A 19462-nucleotide genomic window follows, 5' to 3' on the forward strand; every position below is an offset into this window, starting at 1 on the left:
CCTCATCCATAAAAACCTTCAAGGTCAAGCCAACACAAATATGACTCTAATGCTCACTACTGCTCAAGAAAAATGCAGTGAATGTAATTTTTTTTTTTTTTTTTAAATTGGTCACCACTCACACGTTTAGTCACTGAAGTGTTGTAAAATCATTTGTATGGTATGTTTGTGCCTCATTTTGGGGCTAATTGTGAAAGAAAAACATACAAACTGTACAAACATACCCAGAAACCTAGCCCTAGATGTTTGTTGTATCTGTTTGTTTTTACAATACGCCTATCATTAAAAACGATTATTGTTTGATCAAGGGGGAAGTTGATGAGGTATTTCAATATATGAGCTTTGGACCACAAAAGGTATAAAGCACACATATAATATATATAATGTATATATATACATAAACACACACAAAACTTACAACAAATTATTTGTGAATGAAAATCGAAACTCTAACCTGGATTTCTTTTCAACAGCAGACAAACTCCCCATAACTACCATATAAATGTACAGTTCTGGTAAATGTCTGCTCCATTGTCAAAACACCTATCTCTCTAGATTTGGGAAAGATTACTCTTTCTCCATGATGGCTGTATGATAAAAACAGCCCATTGACGTCCTGAACAAAGATCCTGAAATCCATATTATATTCGCCATTTTCATCTCTTCTCTCCTCTGTGATTTTCTGCAAATGACAAATTTAGCTAAATCAGTAACTTAGGCCTAAGGGGCCAGGTCTAGCCAAAGAAACTTGTGGAACTAAGAGATTCACCCATTAAGTGCACCAGTGATTATCTGTCTAAATGGAAGCAGCATCGATAGATTTTAGTTCAACCCATTAAGTTCAACCTCTAAATGTTCCACTGATAATTGGTGTGGTGCTAAAAGTAGGCCATTTTAATTCACCCAACGGGCTTTTATCTGGGGCCAGACCTCTTTCGGCATTGGATGTTTTTGACAATTATCAATACTTAAACTGCTCGAGTCAGACCAATCTGATACTGTGTTTACCACAGCCAGCCAGATATTTTGCTTCAGTGTACATGAGCAAGTGTTACTGAGAGAAAACTTCCTGACACATACTTTAACACTTTACTCAGGTTTCCTTGGCTGAAACTCAGGGAAAATGCAGAAGGTTACCTCTTACAATGTAGCTATAATTAGGTTAAGGTTCTTTTCCTACACTACTGTTGGTGGTTCATGCTCTTTATACCCTCTAAGGGTTAGCACGGTAAGACAAACATAACTCTAACTTAACAGTTTTATAAGCTAACCTCGCTTTTTCTCTCAACTCTTCTATGGCACTTTTATAGCTCTCTGCCTCTCTGGAGAAGATCTTCAAATTCATGCTTTACCGTAACCTGAGCAAGGGCTGAAACCTTCAATGTGTGCTTCTCTGTGTTTGCGGTTATGAGCGTGATTTAGCTGAAATGTTCCCCGTGTATCATTTCCCACCTGTGGTATCTCATGTTTCCTCTCACAAGACTCACTTATTGTCGTTGTCTCTCCTCTCTCTTTATAAAACAGGTGAGGAAAGGGAAGAGAGACAGCATCCCTGAAGTTGTCCCTCAACCCAACAGATCTTCTCGTTTACCCCATGCAAGGCCTCTTTCCATACCAATAGTTGTGCCGCTGGCCTCTGAGCTGAGGAACCCCAGTCCAGAGACAAGTGCCATACCTCTGGGTTGCCAAGACATTCCAGACTCGTTGCACCCCGGCCTACTTGATGTCAGCCCCGCTGGCAGTTTGGAAGCTCTCAGCAGGTCAGTGAGTGGTGAAATAAAATTTAGATATTCACAAGACTTTTACAGGTTTTGGATATCAATTTGCAGAAATAATGAAAAGATTAATCTTGTTTTCTAAGATAGCAGCAGATTATATATTCATAAACACATAAATACATAACATTCAACATGATATAATTTGCATTGCTGTCAACCATCAGCATTGTATTAATACTGTACATTATTATTCAGCTATATTTTATATTTTCATTATTATCATATTTTGTCAACCATAATTTATAAAGATTTTTTTTAATTCAGTCCTTCCACCATGATCTGAACATGTAGTCAGCTAGTCCTGTAGTTTTATCATTTTGTTTGGATCACAGTTTTATCTGTATAGTTCTGCTTATGATGCAAACATGCTTTCACTATTTCCAGTTCCAAATTGGGGTACAAGGAGGGATTCTGCCACTGGTAAATAGGTTATGATCACTGTTTGCATAGGTGATTTGCTAGCAGCCATGGGTAAGGGTGAAGACTCTTGAGTGTCAGTGATCAGGGTTTGCCTTGTGGCAAACTGCTTTTGGCATGCAAACAAACCTATTATGAGAAGCTGAAACAAGAACCCCTTGGTGTCAAGTGTCTTCAGGTCTGAAATAGCCATACTACAACTGTGTCTGTTGTTGGGGCCCTTTGCTGTTCTAACAGGGAGCTTTTTACAGTGATCACATCTGCACCAAAAATATATTATTTGAAAGGCATATTACAGTATTATTATGTATATATATACTGTATATAGTATTATATTGTATTATATTGCATATATTGTATTACTAAAGTCTAAATCAAATTCTTTCAGTGCAGTGGGGAAATTGCAGAAATTGCAGAAATTGCAGAAAATACAATGTAATTTACCATAGATGTCAATCTTATTCCATATGCAAAAACTACAAAATGTAATCTAGAGCAAGCAAAGCTGTGTCACACCTATGTCCTTTTTTTATAATGACATTAATCAGGGCTTCAAACCTTGTCAGCACCAGATCCGTTAACACATTGCATAAACGTTTAGTATGACACGCACACACAGCGGTTGCTCTCAGGCACACTTCTATACAGTAACACAAATATCATGTTTATTTGAAAAAATCATACAGCTACATGTATTTTATTTCAGGATATCTGAAATGTATATTTATGAGAAAGGCCAGTACAAATGAAAAAGTTAGCAGTTTTGAAGTTTTCTGTTTAAGAAAATCAACCTTGTTAACTGATCTTGAGCTTTTTATCCTTGTGTGTACTAAAATGTATTTAATTACCAGGATCAGTAATTTTCTCTCAATGGAACAGATGTTACTGTATACATGAAGTGACAAATTTACTTACATGCTGGTAAGAGCTGTCCTCACTATGTCATGATAGCAGTAAATCTCTTGACGAGTTTCCTCCTGTGATACTTAAAATCCTAGTTGCCAGGCCATGTATTGGGTGACCGGAAACCCTAGTAATATGTGTCATCAATCTGAACCCACTGGTATTTACTAATAGTCAGCTGGAACGGAATAAAATACTTACAAGTTAACATTTTACATGTAAGGCAGCTTTAGGTATTCACAAGAGTTTTGTAGATTGAACGCTGAATGATTTTCAAACATTCAAATACGAGGCTATTATATGGTGTTTGTTGAAAATAGTTTCAATGAGAAACGGTTTCAGTTTTAAGTGGCTGTGATTTTTACACATAAACCTGTAACAAATATATGCTGACTTTCTGTCAACAGAAATCTGGGTTTTCATATCTGCCACTGCTCTCGTGCCTACTTGTCAGCTTGCTCTCAATTTCCATAGGTATGTGTCAGTCAAATTTGTGTCTACGTAGTACAGTGTATCCAGCAGCACAGCACAATGGGCTACAACTACATTACACATTGACATTTACAAAATGCAGGAGCTGCTTTTGTGCTGCATCGCTGTCTTTTCTGCTTCAATTTGTGTTTTTTGTTCACATTAATTATTAATTTTAGAGGTTATGATATATGGAGTAAAGAATTTATGTATGTGTAGGCCTTCTTGGTGGTTCTAAATATATTTTCATTTATATGTTGAGCCATGTATTACATATAACATATTTTTATTTATTCCTGGGGGTAAACACTATTCAGAATCTCCATATTTACTCAACGAATCATTGTTCTCTGGGTTTCATGTCAGTTGCTTCACTTTCAGCTCTTTCAGCACGTGGGATCTTCTTTATTGTATAAACTACTAAGATCATTTTTATATGCCAAAGTGATCGCACCTGTAGCTAAAATATGACACCAGTCTGATTCGTCACATACTCCGCAGGAGCCAACGTAGCAGCATCATGTGAACAATTTCTTCTCAGCATTACGTTGTTGCACTTAGGGGATGCATGCTGAGTTTTGTGGGGAGTTGCCATGGTTCACTGAATCTTGTGATGTAACTATTGGATTTCTTAGAAGAGTATTGGAAATAGGTGGGGGTGAGGAACGTTGCAGTGTGGTGTGAGTGCAGGTTCCCCGTGGGTTTAACAGTATTGTTGGCCACCTGTCAGAAAGTCTCATCCATCAACCTGAAAGCCTGAGAGCACATATTTACAACGGGAATCTACTGCAGGAGCAGACTGGTTTTGTTTCAATTTTATGCCACAGATTTGTCTTTTTTCCAAACCATACAGAGGGTGGTGGCCTTTACTACGCTTTAATGTCAGGAAACATGAGCAAGCATTCAAGCCATAGAATATGTATAGATAGGAAGTCAAAGCCAAGCAGGTTCATGAAATGGATTTGGCAATCGCTCCAAGAGATTTCTTTTTCTTTATGGCTCCAACTCGCCAATAGTCAGGTGGTGCCTTGATCTTAAGACACCAAATTCAGTCAGATCCAATTGACTTTCAACTCAAAGACACTAAGTTTAACGATCAACTTCAGTGACTATCCTAACAGAAGGTTAAATGTTAAATGAGGTGTAATTCTTGTCAATTAACAATAATTTCATTGTTTTGCAGTGTAATTTTGCCATTGCTGTCATTAAGGTGTAGCCAAGGTCATGTTCAAAATAAAGCGACTTCCCAAAGAATTAAAGGTGAATATTTATCTATAAATTGTTACATACATCTACAAGTTTAGTTTAAAATCTAAAACATGATGGATTCTGCTTTAACACCTTTCCTAATGGAGTGAGCATATACCAAGCATAGGTCGTCAAATGCTTTAGATCCTGACCATCACACAGTTTCTGCTTCACAGTATTCTAAGAATGTCCCGCACTGGTCTAAAAACTGATGGTCTGGGAATCCTTGATGGACTGGATCCTAGAGATACTCAGTGATGCGATGCTTTGCCTCTTTGTTAATTAACAAAATGCAAAAAGTTCACCGTAGGGTTGAAGTATTTGGATTCTGCCATTGTTGTGGTCTTACTTAGCCAGCTTTTTCTCAAAATTAATCCCTCAATGCTACTAGCTAAGCAGTAAGTGTTTTGTTACGTGGTGTTGAGGGATTTTGGAAAAGGTACAGCAGGGCAGGGCGGAAGGAAAAAGAGCCTGCCAAAAATCAAGTGACCAGCATCCACTAAGCCACCTTTGTCTACCGATTTTTATAAATGAAGTGTGTCCAGATTGATCAACTTGTCACTGGTAGTTTTCCGTTGGCCCCAGAGGGATCAGGCCCTTTCCAAGTAGCCCTACAAAGCTTTTTGTTATCCCCTCAGTAAGGTAGTGGGTAAGCAGGATTTCCGCTTTTGCAATTCACGGCGTCTCTGACGGCACACATTATTTTAATACGCCTGCCAGACTGTGTAACACCAGCTAAGAATGTGGGCCTGGAGAAAAAAACATTCATCACAGAGACTAAAAGAATTTAGAAGTATTGCATATCTGCACTTCAAAGGCTGAAGGAACACATTTACATTTCCTGTGCATTGTGGCATTGAGATGGTTTTTCTACGTTTTGACTCCTTTCTGACATGAAACCTAAATCCTTTGTTTTCAATTAATTAAGGTGCTTTGTGAATAGCCAAAGTGGTTTCTTCTCAGATCCCTGTGGTTGCTTCTGTGTGTGAGTGTTGTTGTTACCTTGCAACTGTGCATTTCATGGTTTTTACCATATAATGTCAGGTAACTATGCCAATGTCCACCACAGTTTCTCACAACTCATTTTGGTGTTTGATGTCTTAATCCAAAAGTTAAAATAGTTCAGAATGACAATAAAAAAGTGCAACAAATGCTCACAATTCCCAGGGAATGAAGAAAAATGTTTAATCCTTTGGATACAGATGTATTTAAATGATCCACCAAGTATAAAAGTTGTTGCAGATTATTGTTTTGTCAATTGAATATTCAATCAACAAACTATTATTTCAATTTTCACGTAATCATGCCAATGAATGATATATAATAGAATAGAAATATAAAGACAATGCTTTGCTCCAGTCTGTTCTGAATGTCCAAATTGTGAACAATGATAGAGCTCAAAGGTAACACTGGTTTTTTGTTTGTGAAAATATTTCTTCCTTTCACATTCCTTTTAGATTAATTTAAAATGAAAGTATCTTATAGCTCATAAAGTTTAGACCACAGTCAGTAATTGTAGTAAACTTGTGTTTGGTTACTGTGCTTTTCTTCTTGTTTTGGTTCTTGAGTAGATAATATAGTATTCAGCTTTGCTGAGGCAAACAAGATGAGGTGATTATGAAATTTTTGCTTGCATGTGCCAGGATATGAAAATGTTAAGCAACCTCAACATTTAGGCCCAAACACTGAGTTCCTCTTATTGTTGCATAATTTCATCATGTGTCACTGGCATCCATCCAGTGGCAGTAGTCAGCCTATATTCTAGAGCAGCAGCTATTTCTCTGTTGGTTCATAATAATTACCAGAGACAAGTTGCACAAAGGCACTGATCTGTAGCACTGCATGGCTATTATTCTACAGACAAAAGACAGCCTTTTGCTCCTATTTTCAGCTCTATATACTGATGGGTGGGTGGGGTTGCGTGGGTGGTGGGTTGGGGATAATGTTTTTATGCCATAGTTAATAGCCACCTCCTGCAAGCTAATTAATTATATCCGTTTGTTTTCATTTTTCAGTTCCCAAGAAGAAGATCGTCCAATATCTCCTTTCTACATGAGGTAGGCTTCCTGTTTCTGTTGGAAAACTGGCAGAGCTGACTAAGAGTATGTTGTCTTTGGGGAATTGGCTGTGTGCTGGCTCACTGCATTATCATGGAAACAATAGACCCACCAGTCAGAGAGAAAGCAGGACAGTGAGCACATGCAACAGTTTGTTCACCACTGTTTGATTATTGTGGTGGAGGCAGCCACTTGGTGTAGTTTCAGATGCATGTCTGTAGAAATTATGTGATGGTTAAGATTACTTAACAATGTAGGAACAATGATATCTGTATTCAATAGTCAATCAATAGCTAATCAAGCAAAAATAGTACAGATGTTTAGTTTCAGCCTTTGCAATGTTGAACAAAACCACACATTTTATAAAGTCACACTTAGCTTATGAAATCTGTTAGCCAGTCAGCCAGACTGCAGTGTCTGCTGTCTGAACTTGATGTCAACTCAGAGCGGATATAGCTCCACAGTGGTGTCATCAAGACTTTATCACTTTTCATATTAAAAACTGAATACACACAAAACAGGGACCAAAGCAACAAGGAGTAGTTGTTGGAGTAACCTTGTTTCAGGTGCTTGGAGCTGACAGACTTTAAATATGCTAAATGATTTTCAACATCATGGCAAAAAATGTGACATCCATGCTTGGACAGTAGAACATATCAACATTTGAAATGGCTGATTAAATCTTGCTTTTTGGTAGCAACATTATCATGGGACATACAGGACATACAGATTTTTTTTTTTTCCTTTTTTGTAGCAAAAAACTTGGATAGAACCCCTCAAAAAGGGATTTTATTCAGATGCATAAACTATCAGTAGTGTACATGACCATAACTTCTTACACACATTTCTTAAATGAAGCACAACATATTTATAATTTTCCCTAAGTCCAAATCTGAATCAATGGGTCAATGAATCAAGTATCATTGTTAAATGAATATCTACAGGTTTTGAACTATTCTTAATTCAAAATAAGTAAATAAAATAGTCTCCTTAGGTTCAGCGAAAAGTGACACTCTCTGATACACATACACAAAATTTATTTAAAATTATTTAAAAAAAAATTAACAATAAAAATAAAAATTCTCACATATACCATACTGATTCTCTCAGTCTCCCCGACTGCTGAGGGCTACTTCAATTCTTGAAAAACTTTACATCCAGAGAATCTCAGGCTGCCACTTGAGAGCTTAACCTCAGTCTGGTTAAAATGGATTGCTTATGTTTGCTGACCGAAGACTCTAAAGGTCTTCGCAAATATCTGATTGTCGTGTAATACTGGATTACTTGAATAGATGTCATTGGGTGCAAAATGCAGGAGATTTAACTGTTATGGATAAGCATCTGTAGTATAAGCCTCTCAGTGGTTTCCTCTGCACTTTTTATGCCTTAAAGACGACTTGACTTTAAACACACACTCTATGAACAGAAACCTATTATTTTGTTCTTACTTTAATTTCCAAAGCACTTTTCTGTGTTAGTCTTTCCTGAATAAAGCATTTATGCTCAGCAGTCTTTAAGCCCCTGTAAAACAAAGACTTGCATGGCTGTCTTTTTAAACTCACAATCAGCAGGGGAAAAATATTACATATTACATTGTGTTGCCTATCACATCATTATAGAGATCACTTAGATATCAATAAGATATCTGCTGTCTCATCAGTAGTGCATTTTAGTAAATATATTTTGTTGTGTTCTTTACAAGAGTTCAATGATAAAGATGATACAATCCTCAAATATGTTTGTCAAATGTGAAGCTACAGCTACTCCATCAAGGTGTAGGCACCACTATACAACAGTTAATATAACAACATATGTTATTAAAGTCTTACAAAATCTGTGTTTAATTTTGTGGTGTTATGGTTATTTGTGTGCTGGGCTATAAATTGCTGTGACTCACTTGTATTTCTGTAGGTGGCCTGGCAAATCAAAAGCTAAACTGAGTTGGATTAAATTAGGATATTGTTACCTTTGAACATAACCTACCTATCTTTTTCCAATCTTGTTAAGCTACTCACATAAAGTTTTTATAACATGGGAGTGAAATTACATGAACACTATCCAACATTGCAAAATCACCAGCTTATCAGTGTGATGAGTGCGGCTCTGTTTACCTCAGTCATTTTCTGGTGGTGATGTTCTGGTTATGCTTCTGATTCACTGACTCATCCTTCTTCCCGTTTTACCTCTTTTGTCAATTAGCTTCTGACTCAGACACCATTACACACCAGGAAAGTATCCTGTCTCATACCAAAGAGGTTTCATGTTGTTACATTTTTAGTTGCATGTAAGTTGTGGTACCAAGTTTTTCTGAGCAGTGATTTCATTTCTTTGGTGGTTTACCAGACCGTCACTCTTCATCTGTGCAGGGCTAACAGGAACACTATTTGGGACAATGATGGCTGCAAGAGGATATTTAATGACCAAACGTTTTACACTTGACATTCAAAAGGGAGCTGGCTGTTTATTTCATCAGCAGCTTAAATGTGCAAAAAGCAGACATGTAAGGAGTTAGGGTTAGGGTTAGGGTTAGAGTAGCATGTGGGGCAGTCTGAGCATGAAAGCCATAGACAGATCTGGAAACCTGTACCATCTTTCAAGCTTTAGTTTATTCACTTCAGTTGATGAATGACTCTGATATTTACAGGCACTACATGCTGAGGTTAAGTCAACATTGGTAGGCCATTAGACTATTTCTTGTTGCTTTAACCTCTTCCATTTGGTTCTGAGTCTAATTTTAGAGCAAGCTAATATTATTACTTCTGAGCTAAGAGATCAGTATAGTCTACTGCCCATGAAGCACCTGTGAGCCCCATCTGACATAACCTTTACTCCACTTTTTGCCTCTTTACCTCCCAACTTTTAAAGTCACGAGCACAAAAACAAAGCACTAGATATTTACAGCTCTGTTTTTATGATTTGAGTTCTTTATACTTATTAAAATGGTTAGCCGGTTATCACACAGTGAAGTGCACTGAATGCGTCTGAATCATTATCTCTGCTTCGTGCTCTGATAATGTCAGTACATATCTCTGCCATTTTACACAATCTTACCACGGCCACCTTCACATTGTACCATCACTCCATTATTATCTCTTACTGTATCAGGGCACTGTACTGTGCCTCTGCCAAGCTCTATTATAAATGTCAACACCTCTGTTTAGGAGGATTTTCTGAGGTCACCCCTATGAACATGTTGATGTAGCTGTACTCCAGGAATGCCTTATATATATATATATATATAAAAGAAAACTGTATCTAACAGCAGGACAGTTTGAGTTAAAATTAAAAAACCTATTCATCTGCCAAGTAAACCAAACTGTTTAGTTAACATTTACCTCTTGCCAGCTGATTCTTTGTGTAATAACAATCCACTAATCACTAACTATATCTAGATATTGATAAGGCGTAAGATGCACTCTCTACATTTAGTGTAATAGATAATCCTTTTTGTTGTTTTCTGAGCTTCTGAACTGCATCTGCTCTGAACACTGCTGAGAGTACCACCCACTTTTTCTCACTAGATGCTTGATCACCTAGGGCTGGAACCAGAGCCTTGGACATTTTTAGCATTGCTAGATTTACCTCAACTTCCCTTCTTGTTTTTCTTTCAGTAATCACCTCACCCCTATCCACTGCGGACCAGATGTTGTGAAGTAAGGGGACTTACTTTGCAGACTTAGAATCATATCTTTTATTAGTCTTGAAATTGGTCAATTTAACCTTTATATCTGGATAATGTGTCTTTTTATCCTCATATGAAAGTGTTCTTGGAGATGTTCTTATCTTCTTCTGACATAATTTTCCACTTCTTATAGTATTCTGGACAAGACAATACGTTCAGCTGTGGAGCAGCACCTCTTTGATCTAAACCTCTGTAGGGATCAAAGTTCAGAGAACTGTGAACTGGCCCCACATCCGCCATCTCCAAAGCTGAAACCAACTGCACGACAGCGACGTCGACACCACAGAGAGCAGCAGGCAAAGGACCTGCGATACCAAGAAAGAAACAGGTATTATAGGTCTAGAATTGTCATGAATTTGACAGTTGACGGCACCACTATAAAATCAAAGTCCATTTGTCTGCATCTGATCTGTGATTGTGTCTTTTAAGTCTTAAATTCTTACAAAGTGAAAAACAATGTATAGGTATTTTCTGTGTTTGTAGTAAGTTCAATGTTAAAGTAACAATAAGCTATATATTCTATATATCATATATGTATATATATATATATATATATATATATATATATATGTATATATACATATAATTTAGCTCCTTTTCACACTCTCACATTCTCACATGATAAATAAAATGATTAAAGAGAAACTCTATGTAGGATGCTTATCTTAGTGTGTTGACAGGTCCTGGGGCGTCATCTCTGATGCTAATGCATGTAGTGAGCCACAAGTATCTGGGTGAACTTTCAGAGGCCCAGTTGCATTATGGGTAGCTAGGTCGGTACGTAGGTATTATGGGTATGTTTTGCCAGATTGTTACTCTTCATCTGTGCAGCAGGAACATTATTTGGGACAATGATGGCTGCCAGAAGATACTTAATGACCATGTTGAACGTTTTACACTTGACACGCAACAGGAAGTCAGCTATTAATTTCATCAGCAGCTGAAATGTGCAAAAAGCAAACATTGTAAGGAAGCAGATTAGACATTACAGACAAATAAAGGTTGTTGGGATATTTCAAGAGATAATGAAACACCAGGTTTTGGCAAGAGAATACAATGTATGTAATAAAAAAGACTGCATCTTGCATGAAATGATTGCATGAAACTAACAAAATTAGCATTGTTAAGTATATTGGTGGTTGTGTGTCGCTCCACCCAGTAGACTTGCTTACAAAGAAAAAGTCAGCCCAGGTACCAGGTACCAGATGTGTTTAGTGACTCAACATAGGCAATAACAGGAGACAATATCTTCCAGATTTCCCCTGTAGTCTGGTAAAGCACAATGACCTTAATAAAGTCTTAGCTCTTTGTAATGCTCCCACTTCCAGTTGGTGTTTTGGTAACAGTAAACATTCATACAATTTATTTCTGGATAGCAAGTTCCTCCGCTGAGACACTGTACAGTCATAACAACTGGAGTCATCACAGTAAGAAGCTAATCCTTGTTGATGGAGACCGACTGGTGTCTGAGAGATCAGTGACTGGATTAGAGCAGTAAATTAGCCCAAAATCATCAGAAAATGTCAATAAGAGTGTGGACAGTAAATAGAATTAGCACAAAATCTAAACAGCACATTTGTTGACGTAGAAGGTATAAGTAAATGCGGTGTAAGGATGACCTTGGCATTTAGTTTCCTGAAGGTTTTCACACACAGCAAAGCGGCCAGCACAAAGAGTGTGGTGGAGATGTCTCATTGCCTCACCCTTTTTCTTTTCTGAATAACAGAACTGCGTATGTCAGGGCAAACACCAACAAGGAAAACATCCCGTTGAGCAGTGGACAGAGCGCGGGCAGCTCAGGCAGCGTGGGGGAGGACTCGGGTAGCAGCAGCAGCAGCATGGACTCACAAAGAGGCCAGAGTGATCACACTGAGCAAATCTCCAAACTCAGGGCAAAACACAGCCCTATGCTGGTGCAGCTCACTAACAATCAGGACACGCACTCAGTGAGTGATTGCACATTTTCCCAACTTCTGCTTGTAATTTTATTTTGCTTTGTCACTATCTCTGTAGTTGTCTCCTGCTTTTCTCTGCGATTGTATTCTGTTTGGGTTGTTTTTTGTCACTTACTGCCCATCTTGGATGCAGGTAAAGCTGGTCATAACATTAAGAAACCTGCTTTTTAATCACGAAATTTTGAATATTTTAGATTGTGAATTTGAAAATTGCTGCCCAGTTTTGCATCCTAAGAAATAACTGTTTCCTGGGTTGTTGAACGGCATTGCCACATTTTCAGAGCTTCCCCTATTGTACATTTGCAATGTAGGGTTAGTAGTCTGTTGCAGTTCACAAAAATCACTAAATGGAAAGTTGGGAGATGACAGGAAGCTGTGCAGCTGCCTAATTGCTCCTTGCTGTCATCATCTTCCAGTGGGTTGTAATATGCAGCATGCCCCATTAATTGTTAGGGTCTTTTTCCAGAAGCAGTGTAGATTTTGTGTGCAAGTAAGTGCAGCTGCTGAAGAGCTGTGGGAGACTGCAATGATTCAAACCAGTGCTGTTATCATTTAATGACCAGTAACTGTAAATTTTGGGGTAGAGATTCCTCAGATCCTCTAATGTAGAAGTTAATTATAATTTTTTTTTAAATTTGTTTTCTGAATACCCAGACTTTTATTGTCTGGTCAGTGACATTATATAGTTAACCATGCCAAAGGCCATAAGGGCAACAGGTAGAGAGTTTGACATGGTGTTTCCAGTAAGGATTGCACGCATTGTTACAAATCAGTAACCGGGTCTTCTTTATTTCATCTCAAAAAGCTGCATCATATATAATCATAATCAAGATTCTATTGTAACATTTCAGACCCACCTGAAGTGTTTCTATAACACCAAATACCAAAAAAATGTGAAGCAATGAAAGAAAAAGAAAAAAATTAAGTATTGTTTGTAGACTGGAATTTTGGACTTGTGCTGAATTATATTTTTACATACATTGATCAGTTTATGTAGCTTGACCTTTAATTATGTATTTTATAGTGTTACTGTATCTCAGGCAAAACAAGCCATGCCATGCCATTTTGTTTCTCTGAAAGCTAACATGGGTATTTTTAGATCAAACCAAAGAAATTGCAACCAATGAACCCCCAAAAATGGCCATGATATGATGGTTTTATACACATCTCTTTCACCCAGTCTACAAATTAAAGCTGATTTTTTTCTGTTATGTCTTACCTGTCCAGCATATAAAAATTAGTCACACCTAAAAGTGCTCTGGTGCAGTGACAGCTGTTTATGAGGGTGTGAAAGCCCTCAAAGTCACCACTGGGACATGGTTTGAAGCATGTAGCTGTGGTAACAGGATCCAGTCTCCGCCATACTTGCATGTAAGCAAGATGGATTAATATTCACACTAAATAATGTGTGCTAATGTAAGGCTGCGTCCTTTGATATGCTGTCCCACCTACTGAGAGATGAAAATAGATTTGTTCAGTTTACACTGACACTCAAGCAACTCAATCTTGACAGCTACGCTGGTTTAATTCTCTTACTCCTCATGTCATCAACTTATATAACAGTACAGGTGACACACGATGCCTTGACACACATAAAGTAAACTGACTCTGAAAGTTGGCACAGTAAGCTAAATGGCAAAGTCAGTTTAGTGTTGCATTGATAGAAAAGGTTAGATGTTAGCTAAGGGCTGCGTCTGTACTTGTGTGAATGGCTGTCTGTGAGTATGAGGTTGTTATGGCGAGAGCTGATGAGGGTAACACAGAGCCCTGAAAGCCGTTGGAATGTTGCCGGTGTTTTTCACTGAAAACCTGCACAGAGTGATATGCTTATTTACAGTATTGCTTGCATTTTAAGTTTTCAAATCCACCTTTTGTGTAAAATTATTCTGAATTTACGTCAAAAATGTTTTACATTAAGCTAATAAGTGTTGTGTATTTGCTTCTCGTATCATATTTCATAGAAGACAAGCAAGAGCCATAAGTGATATTTGTATAACCAGTTTAAGCTTTTCACAAACATGGCTCCAAAACCCTCCAATAATATACCCCTTTGAAGATGACAGTCCAAAAAGATTAAAGGTTTCCCTTTTATATATGCTAATACAAGGTTGCTTGTCCCATTGAGGACTAGCTATCTAAAGTCAATATAAATAATGAACATTCAAATTGTACTTGTGTTTTTACAGGTAATGGAATGTGTTGCTGAGAGAAAAGGAGAAAACTACACGGATATGTTTCAGAACGGGTAAGCTCTTGAAAATCTTAACTCGAAGCCTTAGAGGAACTTTAAAAAACACAATTTAATCTTTTAAATTGTTAATTCTCACCAATTTCACCATTGTGAACAACAGTTTGTTTTGCTAATTTGCTGGCTGCTCTTTCTAATCTATCTGAGTGGCATACAGAGATGATTACAACAAAAAATTTGGATAAAGACAGCTAGCAGAGATGTACAGTATGTTAATGTATAATCTGATTAGGACTTCATGTTGCTTCTGTAAAGTCAACCTCTGTCTTGTGTTTAGTTTGACAGAAATGGGTCTAAATGAGTTAAAGCTTATTTTGTGAGATGTACAACTGTTTGATTTTTCAGGAATGACATGTCAAGAAAAGATTGCCTTTCTTCTCCACAGGTAGGTTCAAGTTTTCATCTGTATCACAAGGCTGATATACATAGACAAACAGCCATTCCAACATTTAGAGTTATCAGTTAATCTAAACATGCATATCTTTGGACTGTGGGAGCAAGACAGAATAACCATAGGGAACCAGCAGACACAGGGAGAATATGCAATAATGTGAGGCACTGGCACCAACCACCAGCCACAATGCCAGCCATCATAAATATTAGGAGCAGTGTATATATAACATTAAGAATAACAGGAGCATAAAAAGGCATTCAATTAAATTGAGAAATATTGGGTTTTTCGCAGAAACGCATTTCATTTTTGACAAAGGGAGATAAAAAAAATGAAACGTAATTGTTTGACAGTCAGCTGTTAAAATATCGTTTGGACCACAGATTTTTAATTTTGCTCTGGGTGGGTGTAGGCAGAAGGAAACACGTCATCCTCTCCATCTGCTTGTCTCCACTTTTCATATGGGCCTGCTCTGCCAAACACAATCATGCAGCAATGAACCAATATGGTGACTCTTTATCACAGTACTCCAGATGGATTTTAGTAGCAGCTCAGGCTGCAGCACTGCCACCACCACACACTGTGCCACTGAGTAACCATCTGGAGCCGGTGTGGTGCCACCCTGGTTGGAGGCTGGTGCAGCAGGAGCTCAACTTGTCATTAATGCCTAGGGTACAACATGAGCATTACACAGACATGACTGTTGCCATCAGGACCATAGATAGCTAGATTGTTTAAAACTCGTCTGTCTGGATGTTGACCTCATCCTCTGCAGATAATTCAAATAATTATATATACAGTTACTGTGGCGTGTTTGAACAGTATCTGGTAGGAATTGTGAGGCCTTAACTCAGAAGCAACAAGATTTTCTTTTTGTTTAATTATCTAGCCCATTGGTATGAGCCAGATAAAATAATAAAAAAACAACAACTTTAGACTCAAAAGACACATTTTATTATTTTATGGACCAAACAAAGTTGATCTATCAGTTGATGGCAAAAAAGTGATCATCAGATTATTAGATACTGACAGCAGCCATACATGTGCTTTGAAATTTTAAAAGGGAATTTCAGGACAAAGGCTTACTCTATTTCACACCCATTTCATGCACATGCCAACCTTTACTGTGTGTTAAAGTAAGCGTCTCAGTATGCCTGTGTCTATTGTTGTTGCTGAAGTGTTGAAAACTGGAGCATGTTTTTCCTACAACAAAAAGAAAACTGACAGTGAGAGAGCTACTGTGTTTTAGCTCACGTGTGCAGGTAAAGTTGACACTGACGTGTTGCCTAAGGTTAGGGGTTAGGGTTGTATGCAACACATTTAGTCCAATATCTTATCATGTTGCTCCGACACTGAGCACCAGGAAAAGTGTGGCCCAGTGGTCTCTTCTGTTAATAAATATGTGGTTTATATGCTTGTATGTTTTAAAACAAGGTGTGGGGAGCTCCATTAAAATATATAAAACATTTGAAAACATTTGAAAATGAAGCTATCACAGGAAGCTTAAGTTAGACCAAATCCTTCACTATATTGGTGTGTATGGGGGGTTGTGGGTATTTGTGTGCATTTGTCCAAAGTTTTGTTCTTGTCTGTGTGCCATATCAGCAAGATGTCACTTAAATTCTGCCATGTTTGGTTGTACACTGTGTATGTAAATCTGCTAAATACAGCTTAATTATTGTCTAATGCGCAAACACAGACACACACAGACAGGGTTCTGCGACCGTCCTTTGCACCAGCTGGACCTCTCATGATGATGTAATCTGGCCTCAAGTGTGTGTGAGTGAACACAGTGGCTGATGTTGCAGGGAACACTGTGCAGTGCATGGACCTACATTCTAACAAAGCAGGACCACAGTGAGCCGTAACATCTGTACTGCTGTTAATCCGCTGGGATTCTATTCAGAGCATCTTGAACCAATGTCAGATTCTCCTCTCTACACTGATGTGTTACAGCAACCTTTCCTTACATGTTTGTACCTGTGAAGTGAAGCGAAGTGAAGTGAATGTGAAGTGAGTGTTGCATATAAAAGAATTTGACAGCAGAAGTGGAGTTTGATGAGACAAAGTTTTTCCTCTTGTAAGGGTCCATTACATGGACTAGATGTTGTTCAGCTGCTCTTCTTTCAGCATATCTTACCTGGGAGACTCATAACATTACCTAACATCCACCCAGAGGCTCTTTTGTTTTCATTCCTGATGAGTTTGTATTTTAATTACATGATTACCATTACTGAACAAAAAGGCAGACAAAGTACATTCATTAGCAAACAGTGAGTATAAAAGAATTTGAAAATGTTTTTTATCATGAACTTTCCTTGACTGAAGTTTCTAATTTGCACAAAACCATTTGGTAAAATTGTTATCTCTATTTCCTGTTGTAATTACTCATTACTTCAACACTGGGTCTTAAGGCTGATGTCATTCCTGTAAATGTTGTTTAAAGTTTTTATTATTGTGTTTATGTGTGTGTGAGTGGGTGTGGGTGTGTCTATGTGAGTGTGTGTGTGTGTGTGTGTGTGTGTAGGGGTTTTAGATTGTTGTTTGAGCTAGTTGGAGCATTATGTACTTGTTCAAAGAGGGACTATGGGGGAGTTCTTGAGTCAAAACAGTAACTGTAAGCGCTGCTTATGGGAAATTTCTGCTATTAGTGGCCCACGGTCAGCATGTTCTCTCACTGCACTAATACCAATTTGTAGCCTCCGTGATTGGGTTCACATCAGAGTTATTTCCTCTGTAACAGCTGAGGAGGTTTGATAACGCCTTGTTTTTGGGCTCCATTCAAGCACAGAGCAAGCAAACAACTGAGACTAATTTACATAAACATGCCAACAACAACAACTAAGTACCATTAATAAAAACATAAATCAGAAGAGGTCGTAACCAGATTCAACTGCATGGTTTCCTGTAAGCCATCTGTGGCATTTATGAGGTCTAGTGGCAGTGTGTCTTGATCTGTTTTTTTCCTAAAAATAGCTTGGTCCCACGCCCTGACAGTGGAAATTGTACCCCATTGGCTTCATGCTAAGTGATCCATGTACAAGTTGTAAGTGCATGATTAGTCAAGTATGTTGTTTCCCCGAATTATTTAGATTATACTAGAATGTGATCCCAGCTTTGATATTGGATAAGAAAAGTGGAATGAAAAAAGGTTTCAGATTGAGGCAGTGGGAGTAGATGTGGTTAATGATGATAAAAATTGAGGAGGGGGGTTCGCATACAGTATTTCTTCTCTTGAGTTGAGTCTTTGAAAACATCCAGTCAGCCTACGTGTGCTGGCTCACAACCTTGCTGCTTCTTTTTTTTCCCCCCAGTCCTCATCTCCCTCCTTCCCTCCCTCCCTTCCTTCAGCTCATACTGCTGAGGAATAAACAAGTCCAGAACGGTGCTTGGGTGGGGAATATGTGTGTGTCTGACACAGAGAAAGCAACGAGAGCTACTGTAGAGGGGAAAGAAAGAAAATACGAAGGGGAGGGTGGAAAGGAGGAGTGAGGGATTCCAGTGGGTGTAAGAGGTGGGGCCAAACCACTCTTGTTCACTCATACATAGTGCAAGACAGATGGGCGGATGTTTTGGCCAGCTGAGGCAGCCAATCGCAAGCAGGGAGCAGCCCCCTCTGCTAGGGCAGGGCCAGTGAGAGGGAGTGTGTCTCAACTTAAAGAGTGTGTTCACAGGCTGGTCATCGTGTTTGAGAGCTCTTTTCTTTTCTCTCATGGTTGTGCAGACGTTGAGGATGAAGATCCAGGACTCGCCCATCACTTGTGACATGGGGAGGGTCAGCAGCGGAGATATGCGAGGCTCAGACACAGACTGCGAAAAGACAAACTGTGAGGATGTTCCCCGGCTGGACCTCACAACACTTACCGAGGACAACAACTGGGGAGGTGAGGCTGGAAGCCATCTTAATGTTGTCTTAATGCTTAGAATTCTCTTTCGCTCATGTATATCACTTAATTTCCAAATACGTCTCAGACCTATCTGGAGTGCACACCTTTTCATAAAACACACACGCCCAGACAAACTGTCCTCTACACAGCTTTGCTCATCGGTGTTTGGGTAGCAGCTGCACACCTTCTGTTTCCTCTGTTTCACCTCCTCCTCCTGTAGCAGCATTCTCTTTCTCTCCTGTGGATTTTAATAGTAAAAGATTCTCTTAAGTTCTCTGGCCACCTATAACTGTAGGAGAAACACTTGAGGAGATATGCTTGTTTACTCAGTTGGCAAGATAAGGCAACACTACAAACATTTTGTTTTGTTGCAGGCCAAATGTGAACTGTGACTGTTTTGTTCATCTCACAAGTGAAATTAAGAA

General features: G+C 38.4%; 1 protein-coding gene across 2 annotated transcripts in view; it reads left to right on the forward strand.

The window, feature by feature from the left end:
• Window positions 1-19462, forward strand: part of fam13a (family with sequence similarity 13 member A) — a 42360-nt gene that overhangs the window by 14849 nt on the left and 8049 nt on the right. For both annotated transcript variants that reach the window (XM_029504124.1, XM_029504133.1), the window contains exons 8-15: window positions 1525-1760; window positions 6833-6874; window positions 10486-10527; window positions 10690-10884; window positions 12283-12502; window positions 14698-14756; window positions 15105-15144; window positions 18875-19034. In XM_029504124.1, the coding sequence (XP_029359984.1) occupies window positions 1525-1760; window positions 6833-6874; window positions 10486-10527; window positions 10690-10884; window positions 12283-12502; window positions 14698-14756; window positions 15105-15144; window positions 18875-19034 (994 nt within the window). The remainder of the gene's footprint in view (window positions 1-1524; window positions 1761-6832; window positions 6875-10485; window positions 10528-10689; window positions 10885-12282; window positions 12503-14697; window positions 14757-15104; window positions 15145-18874; window positions 19035-19462) is intronic.

This window comes from Echeneis naucrates, chromosome 1 (assembly GCF_900963305.1).
Source record: "Echeneis naucrates chromosome 1, fEcheNa1.1, whole genome shotgun sequence".
In the NCBI taxonomy this organism is placed as follows: Eukaryota; Metazoa; Chordata; class Actinopteri; order Carangiformes; family Echeneidae; genus Echeneis; species Echeneis naucrates.